This window comes from Trichomycterus rosablanca, chromosome 13, assembly GCF_030014385.1.
Source record: "Trichomycterus rosablanca isolate fTriRos1 chromosome 13, fTriRos1.hap1, whole genome shotgun sequence".
Classification (NCBI taxonomy): Eukaryota; Metazoa; Chordata; class Actinopteri; order Siluriformes; family Trichomycteridae; genus Trichomycterus; species Trichomycterus rosablanca.
In genome coordinates, this window is record NC_086000.1 from 28,834,775 (window position 1) to 28,861,026 (window position 26,252).

Genomic DNA, 26,252 nt, shown 5'->3' on the forward strand with positions numbered 1-26,252 from the left:
ATCCCCAAACTTTTCCCACAAAGTTGGGAGCATGGAATTGTCCAAAATCTCTTGGTATGCTGAAGCATTAAGAGTTCCTTTCACTGGAACTAAGGGGCCGAGCCCAACTCCTGAAAAGCAACCCCACAACTAAATCCCCCCCTCCACTAAACTTTACACTTAGCACAATGCAGTCAGACAAGTACCGTTCTCCTGGCAACCGCCAAACCCAGACCCGTCCATCGGATTGCCAGATGGAGAAGCGTGATTCGTCACTCCAAAGCGTCGGATCCAGTGGTGTAAATCACGTCACCACTGGACTCTAGAGCAGTGGCGACGTGTTTTACACCACTGCATCCGACGCTTTGCATTGCGCTTGGTAATGTAAGGCTTGGATGCAGCTGCTCGGCCATGGAAACCCATTCTATTAAGGTCTCTACACACTGTTCTTGAGCTAATCTGAAGGCCACGTGAAGTTGGAGGTCTGTAGTGATTGACTCTGCAGAAAGTTGGTGACCCCTGCGCACTATACGCCTCAGCATCCGCTGACCAGCTCTGTCATTTTACGTGGCATACCACTTTGTGGCTGAGTTGCTGTCGTTCCCAATCGCTTTCACTTTGTTATAATACCACTGACAGTTGACTGTGGAATATTTAGTAGCGAGGAAATTTCACCACTGGACTTGTTGCACAGGTGGCATCTCATCACGGTACCACGAGTGACCGATTCTTTCACAAATGTTTGTAGAAGCAGTCTGCATGCCTAGGTGCTGGGTTTTATACACATGTGGCCATGGAAGTGATTGGAACACCTCAAATCAATGATTTGGATGGGTGATGAATGCTTTTGGCAATATAGTGTACATCCTCAATAGGTTATCTAAATGCACATTTTCCAGGGTCCTGGACCATCTCTTGACTTTTCTCTTCAGCGTACCTCACGTTTTTAATGTGGTTTATGTTTTTTTTTCTTGCTGTGTAATAATAATATTTAAAATGCTGTAATTATCAGGTTTGTGTAAATAAAGAGAAATAGTCTTCAGAAAAAATATATAAATTGTTACATTTACTCACTTGTTGAACAATTAATTGTCAATTAAAAAACAATTAAACAATAAATGAATTATAACCATAACCTAATTCCTAACAATGGCTTGGTTAATTATTTGCCAATAAAAAGTGTGTGGCATTTATTAACAGTACACATTTTAATCAGCTACCTTGATTAAATAATTTGCTCACTCAACATGGTTAAATATAAACGTGATAGATATCTAATATTTCAAAGAGTTAAAAAAAAATTTGTATGCTATAAAACAATATTAAGGCGAAGTTTTTACCTTCTAACAATCTGTTGTCCTGTCTTTTCTTCCTTTTCTGGCTTAAAAAACAAGCATCCAGTACTCTAACACTGTCTGTAAACACTTACATGCATTCCACTGTATGTCTGGAGACTGCATTTCCTCTGAACTAATGATTACAGCTGGACACGTCTTTTAAATTCTCATTAGCTGGTTATCTTTATAAGGATCTAATCTTTTCTACCTATCACCATTTTTTATAAATAAACCATATCCAAACAGCTCCACGGATTGTTGGTTATTTCTGATTTGCACTGTTTCACTTGTTAAGAATCGCTGAGTCGGTAGAATCAAGATTGCAGTACCTTTTAATTCAAACTCTTTACTTTCTGAAGCCATTGTGGGTGGGGTAATTATGGGTGCCTGATCAATCCGTACCCAGTTTTTACCTGCAATTAAGAACAAACAATGGGCTTACTATAATCATTAGATAAAACCAAACCAGTCTAGTATACTAAAATAAAGATTAATAACATTTTAAATATAGAATTCTACAAAATAAAATAAAAATACTGACTCTAAAATAAATAAAACACCAAATTAATTATAAGTATAATAATATAAATTCTTACAATAATATTAGTTCTTATTTTTAATTTTATTTATTTATTTTTGTAAATACACTTTGTTGATATATAAAATGTGCACTATATGGCCAGGGTCAGGGTCGCGCACTGGGTCCGGTTTCCCAAAATCACTGGGCACAATGCCCAGACAAGACACCATTCTATTGTGAAGCCTTGGCCATCCCCCTAATCTCCCCATTCCCACCCCTACCTGTCCCAACGCCCTGCAACTTACCCCCACTGAACAGCTTTGGAATGAACTGGAACATCAATTGAGGTTTTCTTGACAAACATCAGTGCCCAGCCATACAAATGCTCTTTTGACTAACTGATTACAAATTCCCACAGACATACTTTGAAGTATTATGGGATGCCTTCTGATAAGTGTGTTGTTATGGCTGACAAAATCACATAGAGGTCACTCTATTTCAGTATTATTTGTTTTTGAAATGGGATGTCCAGCAAGCTGTTTAGGTGTCCAAATACTTTTGGCCATATAGTGTAGCAATGCTGGGGATTCAAACCCTGGATCCCAAGGAAGTGGACTAGCGTACCTTCCCACTGTGCCACCCAAACACTTTATTATTATTATTATTATTAACATAAAGATATTGTTAAGTGAAGGTATAAGTTAGTTCTGAGCTGAGCATTAACTGACCTTTGCACCGGCCCCTGTAAGCTAGTGTGAGTGTGTGGTCCTTGCATTTTGCCCTCTGCAGCTCACAGTTTGTTTCATAACTGCGTCCATCTGATCCACACACTGGTTTTCCAGCATTCTTGGTGCATGTAATCCCACAGTGACTGTCTCGATCTCCAATCAGCCACTGCACACAAAAAAATCAGAGTATTGTGACACAGCCAAAAGCTTACAAAATTCAATAGTAATTTAAGCCTTTCAAGTATTATACTGTATATTGGTTGTTAAATTACTTCCAACAGGGTAAAAACTAAGAATTCATAACAGTAGACAGTTTGGTTCTCAGTTTGGATCTCATTCTGTGGTTCTGTGATTCCAAAAGTATTTAGACCCCATGACTTTTTACATGAATAATATTGCCAATTTACACTTATTCACACATAATGTCAAAGTGAAAATGTTTGTGAAGTTTTTCAAACAACAATAATCATTATAATTATATAATAATATATATTTGTTATTTAATACTATGAAGCAGCCCTTTCGCCAGCAATTACAGCAGCAAGTCTTCTTGCATATGTCTGTACAAGCTTTACATGCCTGGATTTGGGTTGTTTATTCCATTCCTCATGACAGATCCTATCAAGCTACAACAAAGCACCCTCAGGTCTCTTACAGATGTTTGATGAGGCTTAAGTGTGGGCTTTTGCTGTGCCAATTAAGGCAAGGCAAGTTTATTTGTACAGTACCTTTCATACACAATGGCAATTCAAAGTGATTTACATAAGGAAAAATTTAAAGCATTTAAACAATAACCTCAGTTAGAATTAAAAAAAAAAATAAAAACATGAAAAACTAATACAAAATATGTAATAAGTAAATCAGTAAATTAGCTTATAAAAAGTAAAGGCAGTATCAAGGCTAAAGTGCAGTAATACTAGAGTGCAAAATGTATAGCTCAATCATAGGCACAGGAAAAGAGAAGTTTTTAACCTGGATTTAAACATTTCTACATTTGAGGCAAATCTAATATCTTCTGGCAGTCTGTTCCAGTTATATGCAGCGTAACAGCTAAATGCTGCTTCACCATGTTTAGTCTGGACAAACTAGCTGACCTGAGTTCATGGATCTAATAGATCTACTGGGCCGAAACCGTTCAGTGATTTATAGACTAGTAGCAGCACTTTAAACTATATTCTGTAACTAACCTGAAGCCAGTGTAGAGATTTTAGAACTGGAGTGATGTGTTCGGAGTAACAAGGACATGGATCGATAGATAGATAGATAGATAGATAGATAGATAGATAGATAGATAGATAGATAGATAGATAGATAGATAGATAGATAGATAGATAGATAGATAGATAGATAGATAGACAGACAGACAGACAGACAGACAGACAGACAGACAGACAGACAGACAGACATTATCAGTAATAGCAAGACTGGTTCCATCTGTGCTGGCTGGTTTGAATGAATCATGTGTTTAGATGGCGCCATATAATTGTGATGTATTGAACGTTCAAAACAAACCAGAACGATTACTAATCTGACTACACATCTATTAATCCTGTAGACTAACACAGATGTAGAATCATATGTTAAACAAGCAGTCTAAACATTTCCAGCTGCAAATTACCCAGCAACATAAAGACTATAAATCATTCAAAAGACAATAATGGCACATCACTCCTCTCCTAACCAAACACAACTAAGATGTCCTGAGTAACCACATTACTTCTTACATGATTTTTAAAGTTCAACTTTGATTACATATACAAATATTAATTTGCCAGAGTTTGGAACTGTGCCATAAATGTGGAACTTCTGGACAGTACTCCTAGTGGTGTCTCTAGGAATGTTCTAGGTCTTGGAAATCTCATTACACTTTTGATACAATGAAATGATCTCTCAGCTTTTGTAGCAGCTTCTTAGATCTTACCATGGTTGCAACACACCTTGAAAACTTGAGCATGTTGTAACTGAACTTTAGGTCATACTGACTAGCAGTAATATTCTATTAGGATTGAATAATTCTGACATGGCATTGTTAGCAAAATATCTTGCTACTCCTAAATACTATTACCAGGCAGCACAGTGGCTCAGTGGGTAGCACTGTCGCCTCACTGCAAGAAAGTCCTGGGTTTAATTCCCAGGTGGATCGGTCCAGATCCTTTCTGTATGGAGTTTGCATGTTCTCTCCTTGCCTGTGTGGGTTTCCTCCCACAGTCCAAAGACATGCAGCCAGGTTAATTGGAGATACAAAACTGTCCATGACTGTGTTTGATATTGAAGTTGTGAACTGATTAATCCTGTGTTATAGATAACTACCTGTCCTGTCATGAATGTAACTAAAGTGTGTAAAACATGACATTAAATAAATAATAAATAAATACTATAACTATTAAGTGCCGGTCAAGTTGATTCTTGTTTTCTGTTTGAGTCTAAAATACTTCATTATTTTCATTTCATTTGCTGTAACATTTAACTGATAAATACCTCATTTAAAGCACAATCTAGTTCTGCAGTTCAGTTATGAATTCCTATTTTCTATAAAGTTAAATATTTCTGATTGCTAATAAAAAAAACATGTAGTCACCCCAAACATTTAAACCTATCATACTTCAGCATACCTTTTTACCACATTTTCAAGCCTTTGTCCAAGACTGGACTGAAAACACAGCACTCATGAGGGCTCATGCAGTGAACAGCAGACTAATTTGTTTTGGATTGCTATCCAGCTGCTAGTTGATCAGCAGGAGCCAAATACAGCAGTGAACTCACAACCTCAGCACACAGGTTACACTAATACACATAATTAACACTACTCCCCATGTGTCACAATATACCGCGGTGTGCCTAGGCCTTGATTTTACACATTAAAACTATTCCGTAAGTCAGCTAAATTCTAATCTCTTGGTAAAGTATGTTTAATTCCAAAAATACTTCACATTTTTATGGATTTGCAATTGTTGCATAACTCTTTGGAAGCTGGCTGACACAAAACACCACATTCAAAGGCCCAAAAGCAACTAAAAGCATGTATCAGCCATTCAAATTATTTGACGATTAGCCCATTGATATGTGGGAATTTAAGAGAACATAAAAATTATGTTTCTATATGGCTAGAACAGGGGTGTCAAACTCATTGTCACTGAGGGCCACATCTGCATCATGGTGGCCCTTAAAGGGCCGATTGTAATGTATACTGCTGTGATTGCAGTCTGCCTTTTATGTCTTGGACAATTTGTTGTTTTTCTTGGAGGCTAAATTCTGTGTTTATACTGTATATTGTACTCCTTTACCACAGACACAGGCTCATAACTCAGGAGACATACCGGTACCAGAACTTTTATTCACTTTACCATCTTTCATTAAATTACCTCCTTCTGCTTCAATTTTCTCTTCTTGTACATTTTGGAATTATTTGTAAATATTTCTCAACATCATCTAGTGGCGGGATGCAATCACTTTGCAGGTCACAAAATCATCATGCATTGTGGGAGATGCAGTTTATGTAGGATTTTACAGTGTATTTTAAGACAATTGTTCTGCCCTTGCTAAGAGTTTTTTCCCCTTCTCAGCTAGACAGGCAGACAGACTCCCTCCAAAATACAGTTACGTCGGTTTTATTTGCTTCCCAACTGTACACTGTGTGCATTAGAATGAAGTAAAACTACAAAATACAAACAATAAAAACTTATACAGTACATGCACATAGCTGTAGTAAATGTAACTTGCGCTAACAAGTTAGCATTTTGTGTAAAAATACTAATTGCTATAGTAACGGTAACAACCGTATTTAATTACGGAATTACGGTAAAGTCGTAACTGAAGCGCTGTAACATACTCGCTAAACATTTTCAAACCACTGAGAATATAAATGTCTACTACTAATAGACGATGTTTCTGTATCGGATGTTTATACGCTACTGATTTTACCCCGTGTTCTTTTGCCGCTAAAACGTAAAAGTGACATGACTTCTTAGCAAAGGTCAAAGTTAGTTGCCATGACTATGATGTCAACAGTTGCCGCTTAAAGTCGCAGGTGTCTCATTAAATTATAATTGCGTCTCTGTAACTACTCTTACCATCACAACAATCATACGACTTTTAAGCTCTCGCGGGCCACATGAAATGACATGGCGGGCCGGATTTGGTCCGCGGGCCTTGAGTTTGACACATGTGGGCTAGAGAGTTGAAAACAAAGATAACTAAAATGATACAAGAAAACTTTTTAACCAGCTGAGCTGTGTTTTTTTCTGGAAATAAACAAAAGTACTACAATAGCAGTGATAAGTTAAATCAAGAAGGGCTATACTGCTTTAGAAAATCAGCAAAATATTAAATATGTATTTTATTATTTTTATTTAAATTAAACAGTTTTGCCGTGACACTTATGACAGAAAAAATAATGGCATGTATTGGCATGCTGTACCATGATAACTTTTGAATTTTAGAATGTTAAAACATTGTCTGTCGCTGGTTCAATACTACAATTTCCAATAAGATTTTAAATGTCATCACTTGTTAAACAAATGCAGCAAGACAAGAAACTAAAAAATCCACAACTTTAAAATAGATTCACCTGTTCTCTGTTCAGAATCTAATAAAATGGAAAACAATTAAAGTAGGGCTGTCGTTAATTAACATTTTTAATCAAACTATTTTTATTGGGCTGTTTTTGCCACGTAAATATGTGTCTCTGTGGTAATCTGCGCTGCTTTAACACAGCAACATGGTGTTTATACTGTAGCGATAACACGGGGCTTTCTCCAGTGTGCGTCGTGAGTTACAAATGACTCGAGCTGCTGCTGCTACATATTGTGAAATATCGGGTGTTTTAAATCATCACTAGACAAAATTAGTTATTAATTGACGCTTTAATATCATCTTTGGTCAAAACACGGATTTGTCTCGTCAGGCGTCTGTGCTCACTACCCCATATATATATATGTATATTAAGTAAAATTAAAATTACTAAAACTGTGCATTAAAAATACCAGAAGCAGGAATTTGGACTTGAAATCTAACTTCTGAGTGAGTACTTTTAATTCAGTCTGATCAGCTATCAGCATATGCAATTTGTTGAAGGGGCCCCAAAATTTTTTTTTGCACTGGGGACCATGAGCTCCTAGTTACGCCATTGGTGTTGCATCTAGAAATGGTTCATATTATGAGCGACTGTTTTCAGTGGCAGGGTTATGAACAGGAAAAGATCCTCACTTTTGTCAGATAATGTGAACAGACTTGTCATTTTAAATAACTGGCTGAAAGATGGGTAGCTGTAAACAACTCTATATAGGCACTGACTGGCTTTCTAAAAATAATTTAGATTTAATAATTTTATCATTATTTTATATTGATAAAATGATTTAAAATGATTAATTGCGATTAATTACGATTAATTTGGTTCTTTAATTGCGATTATTTTTGGTTCTTTAATCGCGATTAATCTCGATTAAAAATTCTAATCACGCGACAGCCCTAAATTATATTTTACAAATATTTTTAAAAATTTACAGGATAGAATAACTAACTGTTCTTTTCCTGGTGACAGGCAAGAAAAAAAGAAAAAAAAAAAGAGAAAGAATTTCATCCTTATTTGGATTTTTAACTGAAACAAATAGCAGTGTAATGTGAATGCAGCACTGAATAATAAAGTAATGTCTTGGCAAAGTGGGACCACAGTGCTGACATGACGATATAAAACAGAATTACATTTTCAGCAACACTGGATGGATGAGCTAGAAACGCTGCCAGTGATTTTTAGTCTTAATTTGCATATCTTACTGACCTAGGTCAAGGACAGATTTATTAAAAATGTAATGCTTAAGTGACCTGATTGCCTCGTAAGTAAACCAAATAACTTTGTTGAAACTGTTTCCAGTGTAAATACTGGGCTATAAAGCAGAATATAATGCAATCTGTTTTAAAAGCCAGTAGTAACTGTTATCCAGAGTCCAATAAATAACTGTGCTGGTGTATTAAAACAAAATGTATAAAAGCATTGTCTTAATATTGGAAAGGATTACTACAGCTAACAGAGTTTTAATGATCATGAAGGGGGAAACTACACTGATCAGTCATAACATTAAAACCACCTCCTTGTTTCTACACTCACTGTCCATTTAATCAGCTCCACTTACCATATAGAAGCTTTGTAGTTCTACAATTACTGACTGTAGTCCATCTATTTTTCTATATACTTTTTAACCTGCTTTCACCATGTTCTTCAATGCTCAGAAGCCCCAAGGGACCACTACAGAGTAGTTATTATTTGGGTGGTAGATCATTCTCAGCACTGCAGTGACACTGACATGGCACCTCTCTGTCACTGCTGGACTGAGAAAAGTCCACCAACCAAAAATATACAGCCAAAAGCGCCCCATGGGCAGCGTCCTGTGACCACTGATGAAGGTCTATATGATGACCAACTCAAACAGCAGCAATAGATGAGCGATCCTCTCTGACTTTACATCTACAAGGTAGACCAACTAGGTAGGAGTGTCTAACAAAGTGGACGGTGAGTGGACACAGTATTTAAAAACTCCAGCAGCGCTGCTGTGTCTGATCCACTCATACCAGCACAAGACACACTAACACACCACCACCATGTCAGTGTCACTGCAGTGCTGAGAATGATTCACCACCTAAATAATACCTGCTCTGTGGTGGTCCTGACCATTGAAGAACAGCATGAAAGGGGGCTAACAAAGCATGCAGTGAAACAGATGGACTACAGTCAGTAATTGTAGAACTACAAAGTGCTTCTATATGGTAAGTGGAGATACAAAAATGGACAGTGAGTGTAGAAACAAGGAGGTGGTTTTAATGTTATGGCTGATCGGTGTATACTGTCACAGCGTCTGCTAAATGCCAAAAATGAAAATGTATACCTTTACCAACTGAAAACTGGTAAGGAAGGAACAAAGACCAGTCTGGCTAATACGCCTGCATCAGTGGTGCACTTGGATGTGAGAACTCCACCAATTATGACTTTACAAGTTTAAAAAAGAACAATTGAACAGTTGTGTGAAAGCAGAATAATCACAGCAAGATGCGAATGAAAACCCTATTAAACAGACTGGCATTGACTTTTAATAAAACTTGAGAAGTTTTATAAGAGCAAATTAAATTGGGGCAAAAACGCATTCTAAAAAAGTTTAAAAAAGCTAGCTGAGGCTATTTATAAAATAATTACACTTATTTTATATGTATGTGATCAAACAATATACAATAATGGTGAACTTGGCACATACAGTGGTAGCTCAGCAGCTACTGGACTGGTAATCAGTAGGTTGTCGGTTTAATCCCTACTACTGCCAAGCTGCCACTGTTGTGCCCTGAGCATGATTGTTAACCCTCAATTGACTTTATGGTATTTGGTCATAACTGTAAGTCACTTTGAATCAAAGTGTCTGCTAAATGCCATGACATTAAAACCACCTCCTTGTTTCTACACCCACTGTCCATTTTATCAGCTCCACTTACCATGTAGAAGCACTTTGTAGTTCTACAATTACTGACTGTAGTTCATCTGTTTCTCTACATACTTTTTTAGCCTGCTCTTACTCTGTTCTTCAATGGTCAGGACCACTACAGCGCAGGTATTATTTAGGTGGTAGATGATTCTCAGCACTGCAGTGACACTGACATGGTGGTTGTGTGTTAGTGTGTGTTGTGCTGGTATGAGTGGATCAGACACAGCAGCGCTGCTGGAGTTTTTAAACACTGTATCCACTCACTGTCCACTCTATTAGACACTCCTACCTAGTTGGTCCACCCTGTAGATGTAAAGTCAGAGACGATCGCTCATCTGTTGCTGCTGTTTGAGTTGGTCATCTTCAAGACCTTCATCAGTGGTCACAGGACGCGGCCCATAGGGCACTTTTGTCTCGATATACATGTATTTTTGGTTGGTGGACTATTCACAGTCCAGCAGTGACCATGAGGTGTTTTTTTCACTCGTATCCACTCATACCAGCACAACACACACTAACACACCACCAACAACCATGTCAGTGTCACTGCAGTGCTGAGAATGATCCACCACCCAAATAATATCTACTTTGTAGTGGTCCTGGGAGAGTCCTGACCATTGAAGAACAGCATAAAAGGGGGCTAACAAAGCATGCAGAGAAACAGATGGACTACAGTCAGTAATTGTAGAACTACAAAGTGCTTCTATATGGTAAGTGGAGCTGATAAAATGGACAGTGAGTGTAGAAACAAGGAGGTGGCTTTAATGTCATGGCTGATAGGTGTACAGTGGTATTAATTAATTTAAGCAATCATTAAACGGTACCATTTCATATAACAAAGTCTCAGTGTATCATGAATTAGTTCAACGTCATCCTCTGCTGTCCTCCTATTGGTGGGTTTAAGATAACCCATGTAGGAGTGGACACACTGTAAGATCCTAAATTTCTGACACTGCTAGTCTGCCCACATACCCTACATAACAGCACTGAAATTCAACACTTTCATAAAACAGTCATGGAAGCAGAGGCTAAATTATCTTCAGTTATTAATTCGGACTTTAACCGTCTTTTAGAATTGAATTCCAAAACAAGCTATTTCCAGAGGCATAAAATGTGTTCCTTCTACCGAAATCCAAACCCACTTCATAAGCTCTTGTGGTGCCGCTTGTGTTGTACGACCATAAAATAAACTCCACCATGGATTTTATCCCTGCTGGATAAGATTACCACTTGGACTGCACTACAACACAACATAAAACCTTTCAATGAGAGTGAAAATATTTATAGCATTTTTACCTACAGAATAACCGTGCATTTATATGGGAGGTAGAAAAGCACTTCTCTGAAACATTAAAAACACATGTTAGTATATTAAACCCCAACAATCAAAAAAAGAACAAACAGGCTTTTAATAGAACTTGCCAGTTTTTAAACTGCATCATAATGATGATCCTGCTAAACGACAATGTGGGCTTTATTTAAAGCAAAATCGGCTGTGGACTAGACATTCTGTAACTGTGCAGAATGACTAAATATTAGTTTTAAAATGAACCGCTAGTAAAGGTCAGATGTTCGTGAGTATTCAGACTGAGATATGAGGTGAGAGAATATATGCTGCCATCATTTGATGGTGTGTATACGTTTGCATGTGTATCTCCATGTGTGTGTATGCTGGACCGGGCCAGAGCCCATTTAGCTGTAACGTGTGAAGAGCTCATTTATTAGCATTTGATGGAAAAACAACAAAAATAACAGCTGCTGTAAAATCCATCTGAAGGGCTTGCAAATTTTAGCGGTCTGTGGCCCTCGATAATGTCTGAAGTAAAACAAAATCATCAGTGGAAGCAGAAAGATGTCAAATAGAGATAGTTAAGCATTTAAAGTTTTTTAACTGGTAAACCAATCATTTACCATTTGGTGATATATGCACATATTATATACACCGATCAGCCATAACATTAAAACCACCTCCTTGTTTCTACACTCACTGTCCATTTTATCAGCTTCACTTACCAAATAGAAGCACTTTGTAGTTCTACAATTACTGACTGTAGTCCATCTGTTTGTCTACATGCTTTTTTAGCCTGCTTTTACCCTGTTATTCAATGGTCAGGACTCTCCCAAGACCACTACAGAGTAGGCATTATTTGGGTGGTGGGTCATTCTCAGCACTGCAGTGACACTGACATGGCGGTGGTGTGTTAGTGTGTGTTGTGCTGGTATGAGTGGATAAGACACAGCAGCGCTCACTAGCACTGCTGGACTGAGAATAGTCCACCAACCAAAAACATCCAGCCAACAGCGCCCCGTGGGCAGCATCCTGTAACCACTGATGAAGGTCTAGAAAATTACCAACTCAAACAGCAGCAATAGATGAGTGATCGTTTCTGACTTTACATCTACAAGGTGGACCAACTAGGTAGGAGTGTCTAATAGAGTGGACAGTGAGTGGACACGGTATTTAAAAACTCCACAGCGCTGCTGTGTCTGATCCACTCATACCAGCACAACACACACTAACCCACCACCTAAATAATACCTATTCTGTGCTGGTCCTGACCATTTAAGAACAGGGTGAAAGCAGGCTAAAAAAGTATGTAGAGAAACAGATCAATCAGTAATTGTAGAACTACAAAGTGCTTCCATATGGTAAGTGGAGCTGATAAAATGGACAGTGTGTGTAGAAACCAGGAGGTGGTTTTAATGTTATGGCTGATCGGTGTATACAGACAGCATATTTTCATGATTCCTGCAAGTGAATCCTCTATGAAAAGATCTGGGGTACATTTATGTAAAATGAACAATCCTTGTGAATAACAACCAGCCTAACAAAGGACATGTGTTACATATTTGCCTGTTTTGTAAGTGTTTCCTGAAATGCTTGTTACAAATTGAGAAACAAACAACCTTTATGTTCTTCTTTGTTAAATCCATCCAAACCCAGTCTGGCTAAATGCACCACAAGTCAATAGTCAAACAATAGACTGGAGTAATTTCTATAAACAGATTACTAAAAGAGGTACTGTTTTCTATAACTACACTTTTTAATTTTTTATTTTATGTATTTTATGTATTTATTTTAATATAGTAAGAGAAATAATAAGAACAATGTTTGTGAATAACTACTAGATGGGATTACTATTTAAGTAGCAGGCTTTTTGCAGTAATTAAATACAATCTGGGCGGCACGGTGGCTAAGTGGGTAGCACTCTTGCCTCACAGCAAGAAGGTCCTGGGTTCGATCCCCAGGTGGGGTGGTCCATGCCCTTTCTAGGCAGAGTTTGCATGTTCTCCCCGTGTCTGTGTGGGTTTCCTCTGGGAGCTCCGGCTTCCTCCCACAGTCCAAAAACATGCAGTCAGGTTAACTGGAGACACTGAATTGCCCTGTAGTTAAATGGGTGTGTATATTTGTGAATGTCTGGATGTGTGTCTGCCCTGCGATGGACTGGCACCCCGTCCAGATTGTGACTGTGTGCCTTATGCCCATTGAAAAGCTGGGATAGGCTCCAGCGCACCTGCGACCCTGACTGGATAAGCGGTTAAGAAAGTGAGCAAGTGAGTGAGAAAATACAATAATTCAAAAATGTATACAAGTATGAAAAGTATTTGGATTTAGTCAATGATAGAGGATGCAGCATTTATAATAGTTACAATATACTATTTTACAACACCCTACAGCTTTAATAAAACTAAATTAACACATTTATAATAATTGTATAATAATTAAAAAATGTATTAATAAGCACCTATTAAGACACCCAAAGGCAAAAAAATAAAAAACCGATAAGAATAAAGATCTACAGACATGGAAACACAGTACACAGTAATTGTTAACTAACTCACTCACTTTCTTAACCGCTTATCCAATCAGGGTTGCTGGAGGGGTAGTGCTGGAGCCTATAACAATGGAGCTTGCTGGAGCTTGTCAATGGGCACAAGGCACACAGTAACACCCTTGACAGGGCGCCAGTCCATCTCAGGGCAAACACTCATACACATGCACACATTCACCTATAGGGCAATTCAGTGTCTCCAATTAACCTGACTGCATGTTTTTTGGACTGTGGGAGGAAACTGGAGCTCCGGAGGAAACCCACATAGACACAGGGAATACATGCAAACTCCGCACAGAAAGGACCCAGGCCGCCCCACCTGGGGATCAAACACAGGACCTTCTTGCTGTGTGGCGACAGTGCTACCCACCGAGCCACCGTGCCGCCCAGTTATTGTTTAATTAAACCCATTCATACTTTGCCCATTGTGTTTACATACATGTTTACATACATTGTGTTCATACATGTTTATAATTATTTTTCTCCATTGTTATCCAATATGATGCACCCTGATGGATTGGCTCATGCTGTGTTCCCACACCCATTGCTAACAGGTGTTTATAATTAATTGCGTATGCCTATTAAAGCAGCAAAAGGGGAAAGCAATCAGTTTTTTTATAAGAGTGTCCAATAAGCTAATGATCAGTAGTAGTGGGGTTTATCTGTCATAGCTTTAACACATTAGAAGTTGGTAGAAAAGCAATCACTGTGACTCTAGAATTCATACAAACTGAGTTGCTGGAGTCAACCATTAGTTGATGTGTTCTCTGGAGTGACGAATCACGCTTCTCCATCTGGCAATCCGATGGACGGGTCTGGGTTTGGCGGTTGCCAGGAGAACGGTACTTGTCTGACTGCATTGTGCTAAGTGTAAAGTTTGGTGGAGGGGGGATTATGGTGTGGGGTTGTTTTTCAGGAGTTGGGCTCGGCCCTTAGTTCCAGTGAAAGGAACTCTTAATGCTTCAGCATACCAAGAGATTTTGGACAATTCCATGCTCCCAACTTTGTGGGAACAGTTTGGGGATGCTCCCTTCCTGTTCCAACATGACTGCACACCAGTGCACAAAGCAAGGTCCATAAAGACATGGATGAGCGAGTTTGGTGTGGAAGAACTTGACTGGCCTGCACTGAGTCCTGACCTCAACCTGATAGAACAACTTTGGGATAAATTAGAGTGGAGACTGCGAGCCAGGCCTTCTCGTCCAACATCAGTGTCTGACTTCATAAACACGCTTCTGGAAAAATGGTCAAAAATTTCCATAAACACACTCCTAAACCTTGTGGAAAGCCTTCACAGAAGAGTTGAAGCTGTTATAGCTGCAAAGGGTGGGCCGACATCATATTAAACCCTATGGATTAAGAATGTGATGTCACTCAAGTTCATGTGAGTGTGAAGGCAGACTAGCGAATACTTTTTGACAATATAGTGTATATTCAATAAAGTCATACTGTCATGTTTCATTAAGCATAAAGTCTTGACAACTTATAAGCATTAACAATGATACAACTATCCATGACAGTAAAGGAAATAACCAGTCTTTATCCTGCTGTAACTGAAGGCTCTGGGAGGCTGGCAAACTCACTGGTGTTTCCCACAGTGTGCCATATCATTATGCTGATACCCACCTCTATCTCTTCACAGCAGAATACCTTAGCGCTGACCCAGAACACATTCCCTGTGTCAGAAAGCCTCCCTTATCCAAATCCCAGCTGTGTTTTATTGTGTGCAGAGACACAGCCGTGTCTGTGGTCCACAGGAGTAGCTCTGCTTTCTATACCCTCCTGTGTCTCTTTCACTTTCAGTCTATTGCATTATACAACTGTGCCAGCTGCTTTCTGTAGTCAAAGAATGGTACAAATTAACAGTAACCAATGATGGCTCTCTTTTACATCTTCATGCTTATAGGGATAAGCCCATAGGCCACTGGGAAAACCATTCAAAATGATTATCATTAAAAAAGAATAATAATAAAATACATTTGTTTTATCTTGAAAGTTTCAGTTTGCTTAATCTAGTAAATAATTTTAGATTTTATTATTTTTATATTATATTACAATTTAAAATAGTGGATCTGATGTTTGACTGTTGGAGGACTGTGTGTGCGGAGACAACACATTATTAATTTACACAGATCAGCCACACACACTGTCCAATTTATCAGCTCCACTTACCATACAGAAGCACTTTGTAGCTCTACAATTATTGACTGTACTCCATCTGTTTCTCTACATGCTTTTTTAGCCTGCTTTCATGCTGTTCTTCAATGGTCAGGACCCCCACAGGACCACTACAGAGCAAGTATTATTTAGGTGGTGGATCATTCTCAGCACTGCAGTAACACTGACATGGTGGTGGTGTGTTAGTGTGTGTTGCGCTGGTATGAGTGGATCAGACACAGCAGCGCTGCTGGAGCTTTTAAATACCATGTCCACTCACTGTCCACTCCTACCTAGTTGGTCCACCTTGTAAATGTAAAGTCAGAGACGATCGCTCATCTATTGCTGCTGTTTGAGTTGGTCATCTTCTAGACCTTCATCAGTGGTCACAGAACGCTGCCCACAGGGCGCTGTTGGCTGGATATTTTTGGTTGGTGGACTATTCTCAGTCCAGCAGTGACAGTGAGGTGTTTAAAAACACCACCACCATGTCAGTGTCACTGCAGTGCTGAGAATCATCCACCATTCAAATAATACCTACTCTGTAGTGGTCCTGGGAGAGTCCTGACCATTGAAGAACAGCATGAAAGGGGGCTAACAAAGCATGCAGAGAAACAGATGGACTACAGTCAGTAATTGTAGAACTACTAAGTGCTTCCATATGGTAAGTGAAGCTGATAAAATGGACAGTGAGTGTAGAAACAAGGAGGTGGTGGTGTAACTGCTGTATTCAAGTCAGGAAATACTGGGCATGAGTAGGGAATACACCCCGGCCAGGGCACCTGCCTTAAAACTTAAATGCTTAATCAATTAAAACATCGACCTATCTGTAATCCAATTCATTTAGAATGTTATGCTGTATGTACATTCAGCTAATTTCTCTCACATATTAATTATCTGCAGGGAAGAAGTGCAGGAACCAGGCTTTGCTCTGTAATTCTGGGAGAACGTACTCTTGGCATAGACTTGCACTGATGTGTTTGTTTTATATGCAGCTTTACAAGGCTTTAGTGATGCATTCACACAGGTATGCTTTCTACCCAACATCTAAGCTCATCACAATTTTACACATTCATTTTATTACACCAGCATGAGCTTTGACTAATGGGATACTCTGTCCGGCTTTAATGTGTGTTTCTTTTTAATTAACAGATAAATACCTAAATAAATGTGTGACTCAACATAGACCTGGTCATGAAACTGGTGCACCTTGAATGGTTATCCGCATGATCGTAATGCAAGGAGCCAGATTATTGCTCTAGGTGGAGAACATCTGAGCAAATGTGACTTTGATGACTTTGATAAGTTTCCAATTTTCTTTCACCTGTTTTTTTTACAATTAAGTGAATGAGTGAAGTGTAGGATGGGTTGCAATTGATGGGTACCCTGTCCAGGGTGCATCTGAATAAAACAAGTATTACAAATGAATTTGTTAATACACCGATAAGGCATAACATTATGACCACCTTCCTAATATTGTGTTGGTCCCCCTTTAGCTGCCAAAACAGCCCTGTCCCGTCGAGGCATGGAGTCTGACGCCTTTCTAGCAGAACCAGCATTAACTTCTTCAGAAATTTGAGCTACAGTAGCTCGTCTGTTGGATCAAACCACACGGGCCAGCCTTCGCTCCCCATGTGCATCAATGAGCATTGGCCGCCCATGACCCTGTCGCCGGTTTACCACTGTTCCTTCCTTGGACCACTTTTGATAGATACTGACCACTGCAGTTTTGGAGATGCTCTGACCCAGTTGTCTAGCCATCACAATTTGGCCCTTGTAAAACTTGCTCAAATCCTTACGCTTGCCCATTTTTCCTGCTTCTAACACATCAACTTTGAGGATAAAATGTTCACTCGCTGCCTAATATATCCCACCTACTAACAGGTGCCGTGATGAAGAGATAATCAGTGTTATTCACTTCACCTGTCAGTAGTCATAATGTTATGCCTGGTAAGGTTCTTTTCTAATTAAGTGGCCAATTTAATTTACATGTCAAGGTTAGATAAAAGCACCAGTCATGATAAATTGATCTATCTATCCATCCATCCATCCATCCATCCATCCATTTATCTATCTTTCCAATAAATATGGGGGTACGGCACGGTGGCTATGTGGGTAGCACTGTCACCTCACAGCAAGAAGGTCCTGGGTTCGATCCCCAGGTGGGGTAGTCCAAGTCCTTTCTGTGTGGAGTTTGCATTTTCTCCCCATGTCCGTGTGGGTTTCCTCCGGGTGCTCCGGTTTCCTCCCACAGTCCAAAGACATGCGAGTGAGGTGGATTGGAAACACTAAATTGTCCATAATTATGTTTGATACAACCTTGTGTGAACTGATGAACCTTGTGTAATGAGTAACTACCGTTCCTGTCTTGAATGTAACCAAAAGTGTAAAACATGACGTTAAAATCCTAATAAACAAACAAACCAATAAATATAAGACACCAACTAATCTTGGCTGTCTGTGAATTTATGTGTATAGAAAAAGCCTAATTGCAACAATATAATGACTAACGAGTATTACAATATTATACATTTTATAATTGGAATTCATTATAATAGAATTTTAATTCAGGGGTAAAACTAGATTTTCTATCTGTATATAATGGATTGAAGGCCTGTGGAATGATTGATTTTCTAATGCACACATCTAGTCCAACTAAAACACATTATCATTTCACAGTGATTAAGCAAAAGTCACTCCGGTAAGTAAGAAATATGTTTTTGCTGAGGAGTGATATTGAGATAATCGTGCACAATATGATGAACTACCAAGTTAAACAGATCAGTTTTATATCATATTAGACTGAGATATTCAGGACAGTGTATTGTTTTGTCCTGCGTTCTCTCTAGGTCTGTTTAAACCAAATGGTATTCTGACGCCATAGAGAATCAAGGGTCATGTTTGTCCAATTCTGGAAGTAAGTAAACAGCAGAAAAATTCCAAGTAGAATGAATACACTACCATTGTGTGTGCATTTTATACACATGTTCAATGGTCATTTTAATTAATGTGCTGTTACCAGATATTAGAAAAAAATCTTAGTATTACACTTTCCCCCAGTATGTAGTCTACATATTTAGGTTATGTTTATACATTTAAAAAAATACTTTGTTACATGCTATTTGTAGTTATTCAATCATGATACACCAATACTGCACAAAATTTGTGTTTACCTGAATTGTTGGCTTTTAGTTTATACAAATACAATAATAATAATAATTATTATTAGTATTATTAATATCGTTATTATTATTACCATTATGATGATGATGATTATTATTACCATTATGATGATGATGATTTATGATTTTTTTTTATTATTACTATTATTATTGTTATTATTATTATTATTATTATTATTAATATTAATATTATTACCATTATGATGATGGTGGTTATTTTTATTATTATTACCATTATGATGATGATAATGATGATGATGATGATGATTATTATTATTATTATTATTATTATTAATGATAATAATATTATTATTATTATTATTACCATTATGATGATGATTATTATTTTTATTATTATAATTATTAATAATATTATTATTACCATTATGATGATGATGGTTATTATTATTATTCCCATTATGATAATGATTATTATTATTATTAATAATAATATTATTATTACCATTATGATGATGATGGTTATTATTATTATTATTATTATTACTATGATGATGATGATGATGATTATTATTATTACTATTATTATTATTATACAAAAGTTTTCATTTCATCAAAACTTCCTCCTATTTAGGCCGGTCTGGTTCCACCGGGAAACACTGGGCACAAGGCAGGAATGCCTGGACATGCTAGCAAACATTTTATATTTAATTTTGTTATTTTTTTCTATAATATAGTTTATTTAAACTGTGGGATGGAACTGCAGGGCAAATAAGCTAATAAGTTAAGCTATAAAATAATAAGTTAAGCTATAAATAATAAGTTAAGCTATAAATAATAAGTTGAACAATTTAAAAAAAATGTATATGCTAAAATATTATATTTTTATTTTATTTATTTATCCACACCTTAAAATGGCAAATTATGCCTATGCATTGTTATCTATGATTGTACCTAGTGAAATATGAATTTATTTGTTATTATACGACTTACTGCCAGTGTAACAGTTCTGACTGTTTATGTAAATATATCCATTGTGTTTTGTGTGCATATTTTTTTGCACTTTTAGGGGAAGTTCTTGTCAGAGAGTTGCAAATTTTAGGATGGCCTTACCCAAAAGATTAAAAAAAAAGTGTTAACACAGGGCCAGATAAATATATTATACTGGCATATCATACAGTAAATTAAGTAACTACTTCATTATTAAGTGGTGATCTCAAAGGAACATTGGGTAAAAAAGCAATCTGGACAGCAGGTCCTGAGCCCTGATAAAATGTAGAAATGGAAAGTTACAATTCCTCCGATGCTAGGAAAGCTCTGGCTCTGTAAGGATGCAGGACACTGTGTCAGATTGTATTATTGGCCCAAATGCACTTTTTACCACAGAACTCATAACTCCCCGTAAAGTGTTCTCCCAGAGTACACAGAGATAAGTTTGTCTAATAAGCCACAAAGGGGAGGACAATTTATAAAGTGTTTAACTTCAGGTTTTTAATATCATAACCCCTGTGACCTCCGGTAATGATTACTTCAGGGTGTTTGAGAAACCTCTGATGCACAAGAGGGAGGATGTGTTTAGCATTGCCGACATAGTTTTCACTTTTTTTTTTTCTGTAATGGAGTGCAGCAACTTATAACTTACACACAGACACACACATGCAGACACACACTCAGACACGCCACCTGGTAAAAGAGTCATTCTGTCTCTGGCAGTTCAGCAGCCGCCAAAAGTGAACAAGGAGATTTTTCAAACAATACAAAAAATTGATCAGTTTTAAAAGGCATCAGTGTTATATAAAATAGCCAATTCTTATTTAAAATAACCAAAGTAAGTTATCTAGGTAACGTATTGCAGGTACTCTATGTTTCTACCTTTCCAACTACCTTTTTTAGAGGATATACTGTATATACACTGATCAACCATAACATTAAAACCACCTCCTTGTTTCTATACACACTGTCCATTTTATCAGCTCCACTTACCATATAGAAGCACTTTGTAGTTCTACAATTACTGACTACAGTCCATCTATTTCTCTACATACTTTTTAGCCTGCTTTCACCCTGTTCTTCAGTGGTCAGGACCCCAACAGGACCACCACAGAGCAGGTATTATTTGGGTGGTGGGTCATTCAGAGCACTGCAGTAACACTGACATGGTGGTGGTGTGTTAGTGTGTGTTGTGCTGGTATGAGTGGATAAGATGCTGGATGGATCAGTGGATGCTGATGGAGTTTTTAAACACATCACTGTCACTGCTGGACTGAGAATAGTCCACCAACCAAAAATATCCAGCCAACAGCGCCCTGTAGGCAGCGTCCTATGACCACTGATGAAAATCTCAAACTGTGCAACAACAGATGAGCGATCGTCTCTGACTTTACATCTACAAGAGGGACCCGGTATTTATAAACTCCAGCAGCGCTTCTGTGTCTGATCCAGTCATACCAGCACAACACACACTAACACACCACCACCATGTCATTGTCACTGCAGTGCTGAGAATGATCCACCACCTAAATAATACCTACTCTTTAGTGGTCCTGTGGGGGTCCTGATAATTGAAGAACAGCATACAAGGGGGCTAACAAAGCATGCAGAGAAACAGATATACTACAGTCAGTTATTGTAGAACTACAAAGTGCTTCTATATGGTAAGTGGAGCTGATAAATTGGACAGTGATTGTAGAAACAAAGAAGTGGTTTTAATGTTATGGCTGATCAGTGTACATCAGATATCATTTTAATCATAATCAGATTTATCCATATGTTAACACAATCTGAGACCACAAATATGACCATTAACATTGTTCTACTGGTTTTCTCTTTCACCCCTGATCTGTGGTTTCTGTGTCTTATTAAATAAACATTATTAAAAAAAAAAAAAAAAAAAAAGACAGTCATGCCAAATCATTCCTGGATCTCAACTGGATGGCCCATCAGGTACTTAAAGTTTCACTCTCTTGCTCAGATGGAAAAAATGTGTAACCGGGGCACAGTGTAGGGATTCATCTGGCCAGTGTCATATCACTGATTTGAAAGAAGAGAGTATAAAAGAGGAGAAGACAAAAAAAGGGAGAGAGAGCCGGGATTGAACGAGGACAGAAAAGTGAGTGAGGAGAAAATAAAGCTCATCACCGTGACTCAGACTTTCTCACTTGTGAAAATGACAGCCCTGACGAATAGATGGAAACAAAGGCAGGCAGATGGAAAAGTATTGCTCTTAAACACTACCATATAGCGCTACTATTCAAATGTGCCTGCCCCCGCAAACTGATTCACAGCTGTGAAAAAAAAAAAGAAATCCACAATGTTGGCTTTGTTAAAATTGTATAAAATACAGAGCCGGGACAGCAAGCGCTTACTCCTTTCTTACAGCCCAGAGGGGTGCAAGGGGAGCAAAAGACGTATACGACAAAAGGGCAATGGGTTCACTCAAGTATCACTAGCAGACCCATAAGACAATGTGACTCCGTCCACACACAGCTGGACTATTCAACTTTAATATGTTGGAAGTTTTAGAACTTCTGGAAGTGGTTACACTTCTAATTCCCTTTTTTATTTAACTAGCACTTTTAAGAATGAAATTTGTTGCAATGCAGCTTTACAGAGATCCGGGTCAAGACCCCAATGAACAATCCTGGGGCAATAGTGGCAGGGAAAAAAGGCACTGAAATGTATGAGGAGGAAACCTTAAGAGAAACCAGGTCTCCTTCTCTGAGCAATGCAGCCGGTGATATCAGACCAGGATAATGTAATAGTAAGGTCAGTTATTTTTATAAATAAAAGTAAAGATATTTACATCTCTGTAATCCATTATAATAAACATATGTCAAAATACAGTTTTAGATTTCAGTATATATGAACAGGCAGGTAAAATACTTGTATATATACTCTGTATATACTCTTAATTCACACCTATATTTGTTAGATTGGTTTATGTATCCTACGCAGCAAAAAAGCTTGGTGTAAAACATCTGCACAGTTAATATGAAGTGCAGACATACATTTAAATTGAGATTGAAATGTTTTAAGTAACCCAAAATGCACTCTATACTTCTACATTTGTAATCTATTGTAATATTGTAGGTTCATCATTGTTCAAAGTGGCTGACTCAAAGCACTGACTTGAATCATGTTTTGAATACATCTTTATCTTCTGTAAATGTAATAATCATTTAAAAGCTGCATTTTTGTTTAATCTTTACTGTTTACTTGTTTTAATTGTGTTGTCGTATATTGACATTAGTTTGAAGGTCTGAAACATTTAAATATACATTTGCGTTTAAATTTTATGTTAACAAAACTAGAAGAAATTGGGCCAAATACTACTCCTGGTCTGCTTAATATGTTATATTATTCAACACAATATATAACACTGTAGTTTTATTATACATCACCAGCTTAATATCACTATTTGTTCCACTATATGATGTATATAACTCAGGCAAATGTGTCTCTGTTTCACATCTGGTACCTGCATCCCTCTAATATGATTTGTGAATTAGTCTCTTTAAAAGTGTCAAAAAACTGTATTCTGGCTGTATATGCTATACACTGAGCACACTTCAGTTCTTGTATAGCTATTACATTGTACTCTATTACAAGCTTCCCATAAAAATCACTATAAAGTGTCACCCTAAGAAGCACGGGTTCACCATCTGGTAAACAACAATTACATTGAGTTTTATTCATTTAATACTGGGTGTCTTCTGTATATTAACACCCAAATCAATGCATAATTTATAGTCTGTATTATTTAATAATGTCCAAATAAATTATTTATTCATCATGACATTATTTCTAAATTCAGCTTTACTTAATCACAAACCATAACTTACGTTTGGAGAAAGATGCTTACATGAAGTCTTTGAGCGACTGTAGTTAGCACCAAATATTATTAAATTATCAACAGAGTCTACATTGCAATCTTCTATTAAAAACCTAATAATAATACTTACTATACTGTCACTGGGAAGATGGGTTTCTATTTTTAAGGCTTTTATTAGGTTGTATGTCATCTTTAGAAGTTTTACCTTGCTAGAATTACCTTTGATTTCTTATTTGATTTCTTATTTGAATTATTTTTGTGAGAATTATTAATTCTATAGGTGCTCTATTAATATTATTATTATTATTGTTGTTGTTAATTCTATTTGCATAATTAATTATAAATGTAGGTGCATTTGTGCTCTTTATAACATTTCATGACTTTATAACTTAATTTAACTTTACTGATGTTTCAAATCCATTCCATTCCATACCATGTTTTGTGGTTTTTGCTTTTTCTTTTTTTTTTATACCATGTTGCATAAAATGTAAACATTTACGGTCTGAGGTTCACAGTGACACAAGCAAGGTTGCCAGATCTAATGATGTACCCAAGCGCCTTCCGTTAATAAGAGTAGGTCTACTTGTGACGACACAAATCTGTTCATACGTGTGATTAAATGACTATAAAAGTGCAAACACAAAAACAGATCACGGTGCCCTGACAGCGTGTGTATGTGTTTCACTCACCCGACGACCGCTGGATTTTTGCGCCGGGATCCGCGGCACCAACTGCGCAAAGAGCGTCAATGAAGTTAAAAACGCGCACAGCACAGACTGATGCGCAAACATGTCGCTTATCGTCCCGCAGACACTGAGCAATATACAGTAGATAGTTTACACGCAGAAGTCCTAAAGTTACTAGTCAGAAGGTTCCAAGTTGTTCTCCTCTTGTCCAGATTTGTTGTGTATTCTATTTGTGTATGAAGCTGGAGGTGTTTCACATGGTGCCACACTGTCAGTAAAAGCGCACTGTCCTCAGCATGCGGCACACCGGCATCTCTCTGCGCCTACAGATTGAATAGTTCACTTTCTATTGGTGCCCATTTAAAAGCCCGGAAGGTGGGCTAACACAACACGACTGACAGTAGAATTGTCCAATAAAAACCCTTGAGAATGTAGCGTCAATAATTAGATACCAGGTAGTACTTGATGTAATAAAAAAAAAAAAAAAAAAAAAAAAAAATACAAGCTAGTAGTATTACTTTTGTTTTATCCTAATTAAAATAATAATAATAATAACAATTCACATGTATGGAAGAGTTTTTTTTTATATAATAATATATATATATATAATATTATTATTATATATTATTATATTCAAATAATTATATTTATTATAAACAAATAAACAGATTTGTGTCCAATAAAAGCCAAAATAATGTAGCTTCAATAATTAGACCCCCCCCCCCCCCCCCAGGTAATACTTGATGTAATAAAAAAAAAAATGAATTAAAACAAAATAAATAAATAAAATATTTGTTTATTTTTATTTATAAAATATATATATATATATTTCAAACATTATTAAAATAGTGTTTTTAGTTTTATTTGCTTTATTTGTTTTAAATTGATTGACCTTTTAAAACTTTATTGTCTTATTAATTAGCTGTATTTTATTTTTAATTCATCTTCCTGCTGTTTTTTTCCAAAATTACTGATTTAATGCTTTAATGGTGATAAAAAATATATTTTTTTAAAAAGTTTGATAAAATGTAATACAAAGTCATTTTTGTTCTATATCAATAACTACACATACTTTTTAGACATACTCACATGGCATAAATAAAACAATACCTAAAGATTTATTCAGCACACTATTAGACAACATACATACACACATAATAAAGAACCCATTATTTATTAACTGCTAAATTAAAATATTTTAAAGAATAAACAAAGCCTACAATGAACAAGCAGAATGAAGATTAAGAGATTTGCCCTAGTGAGTAAAACTAGGGATTTAGAGACTTGATGACTGTCATGCTTTTCTCTACCAATAATTTTGCATGTAAAATACTAATAATAATTACAACACAATAACTATACAGTTCTTAAAATAAAAGAATTGTAATAATGTTGACATTTTATCAGGCAATGTGCAAATCTAATATACTGTTCAAACAAGTTTTAATTCAGTATATTTGTCATAATACCGGAGAGATTTAAGTGATTTTTGATAATTACAGAGTTCAAATTAAATATTTTACTTTCTTTACCCAGTACAAAATGAACATATCGATCTAGTAATCCACAGCAAAAAGT

General features: G+C 36.9%; 1 protein-coding gene across 6 annotated transcripts in view; it reads right to left on the bottom strand.

Annotated features, from left to right (window-relative positions):
* Positions 1 to 25,153, bottom strand: part of smoc1 (SPARC related modular calcium binding 1) — an 83,395-nt gene extending 58,242 nt beyond the window's left edge. For all 6 annotated transcript variants that reach the window (XM_063007087.1, XM_063007086.1, XM_063007085.1 and 3 more), the window contains exons 1-3: positions 24,678 to 25,153; positions 2,565 to 2,730; positions 1,646 to 1,729 (exon numbers count right to left, since the gene is read on the bottom strand). In XM_063007087.1, coding sequence (XP_062863157.1) covers positions 1,646 to 1,729; positions 2,565 to 2,730; positions 24,678 to 24,779 — 352 coding nt within the window. In that variant the 5' untranslated portion in view covers positions 24,780 to 25,153. The remainder of the gene's footprint in view (positions 1 to 1,645; positions 1,730 to 2,564; positions 2,731 to 24,677) is intronic.
* Between the last annotated feature and the right edge of the window lie 1,099 nt (positions 25,154 to 26,252).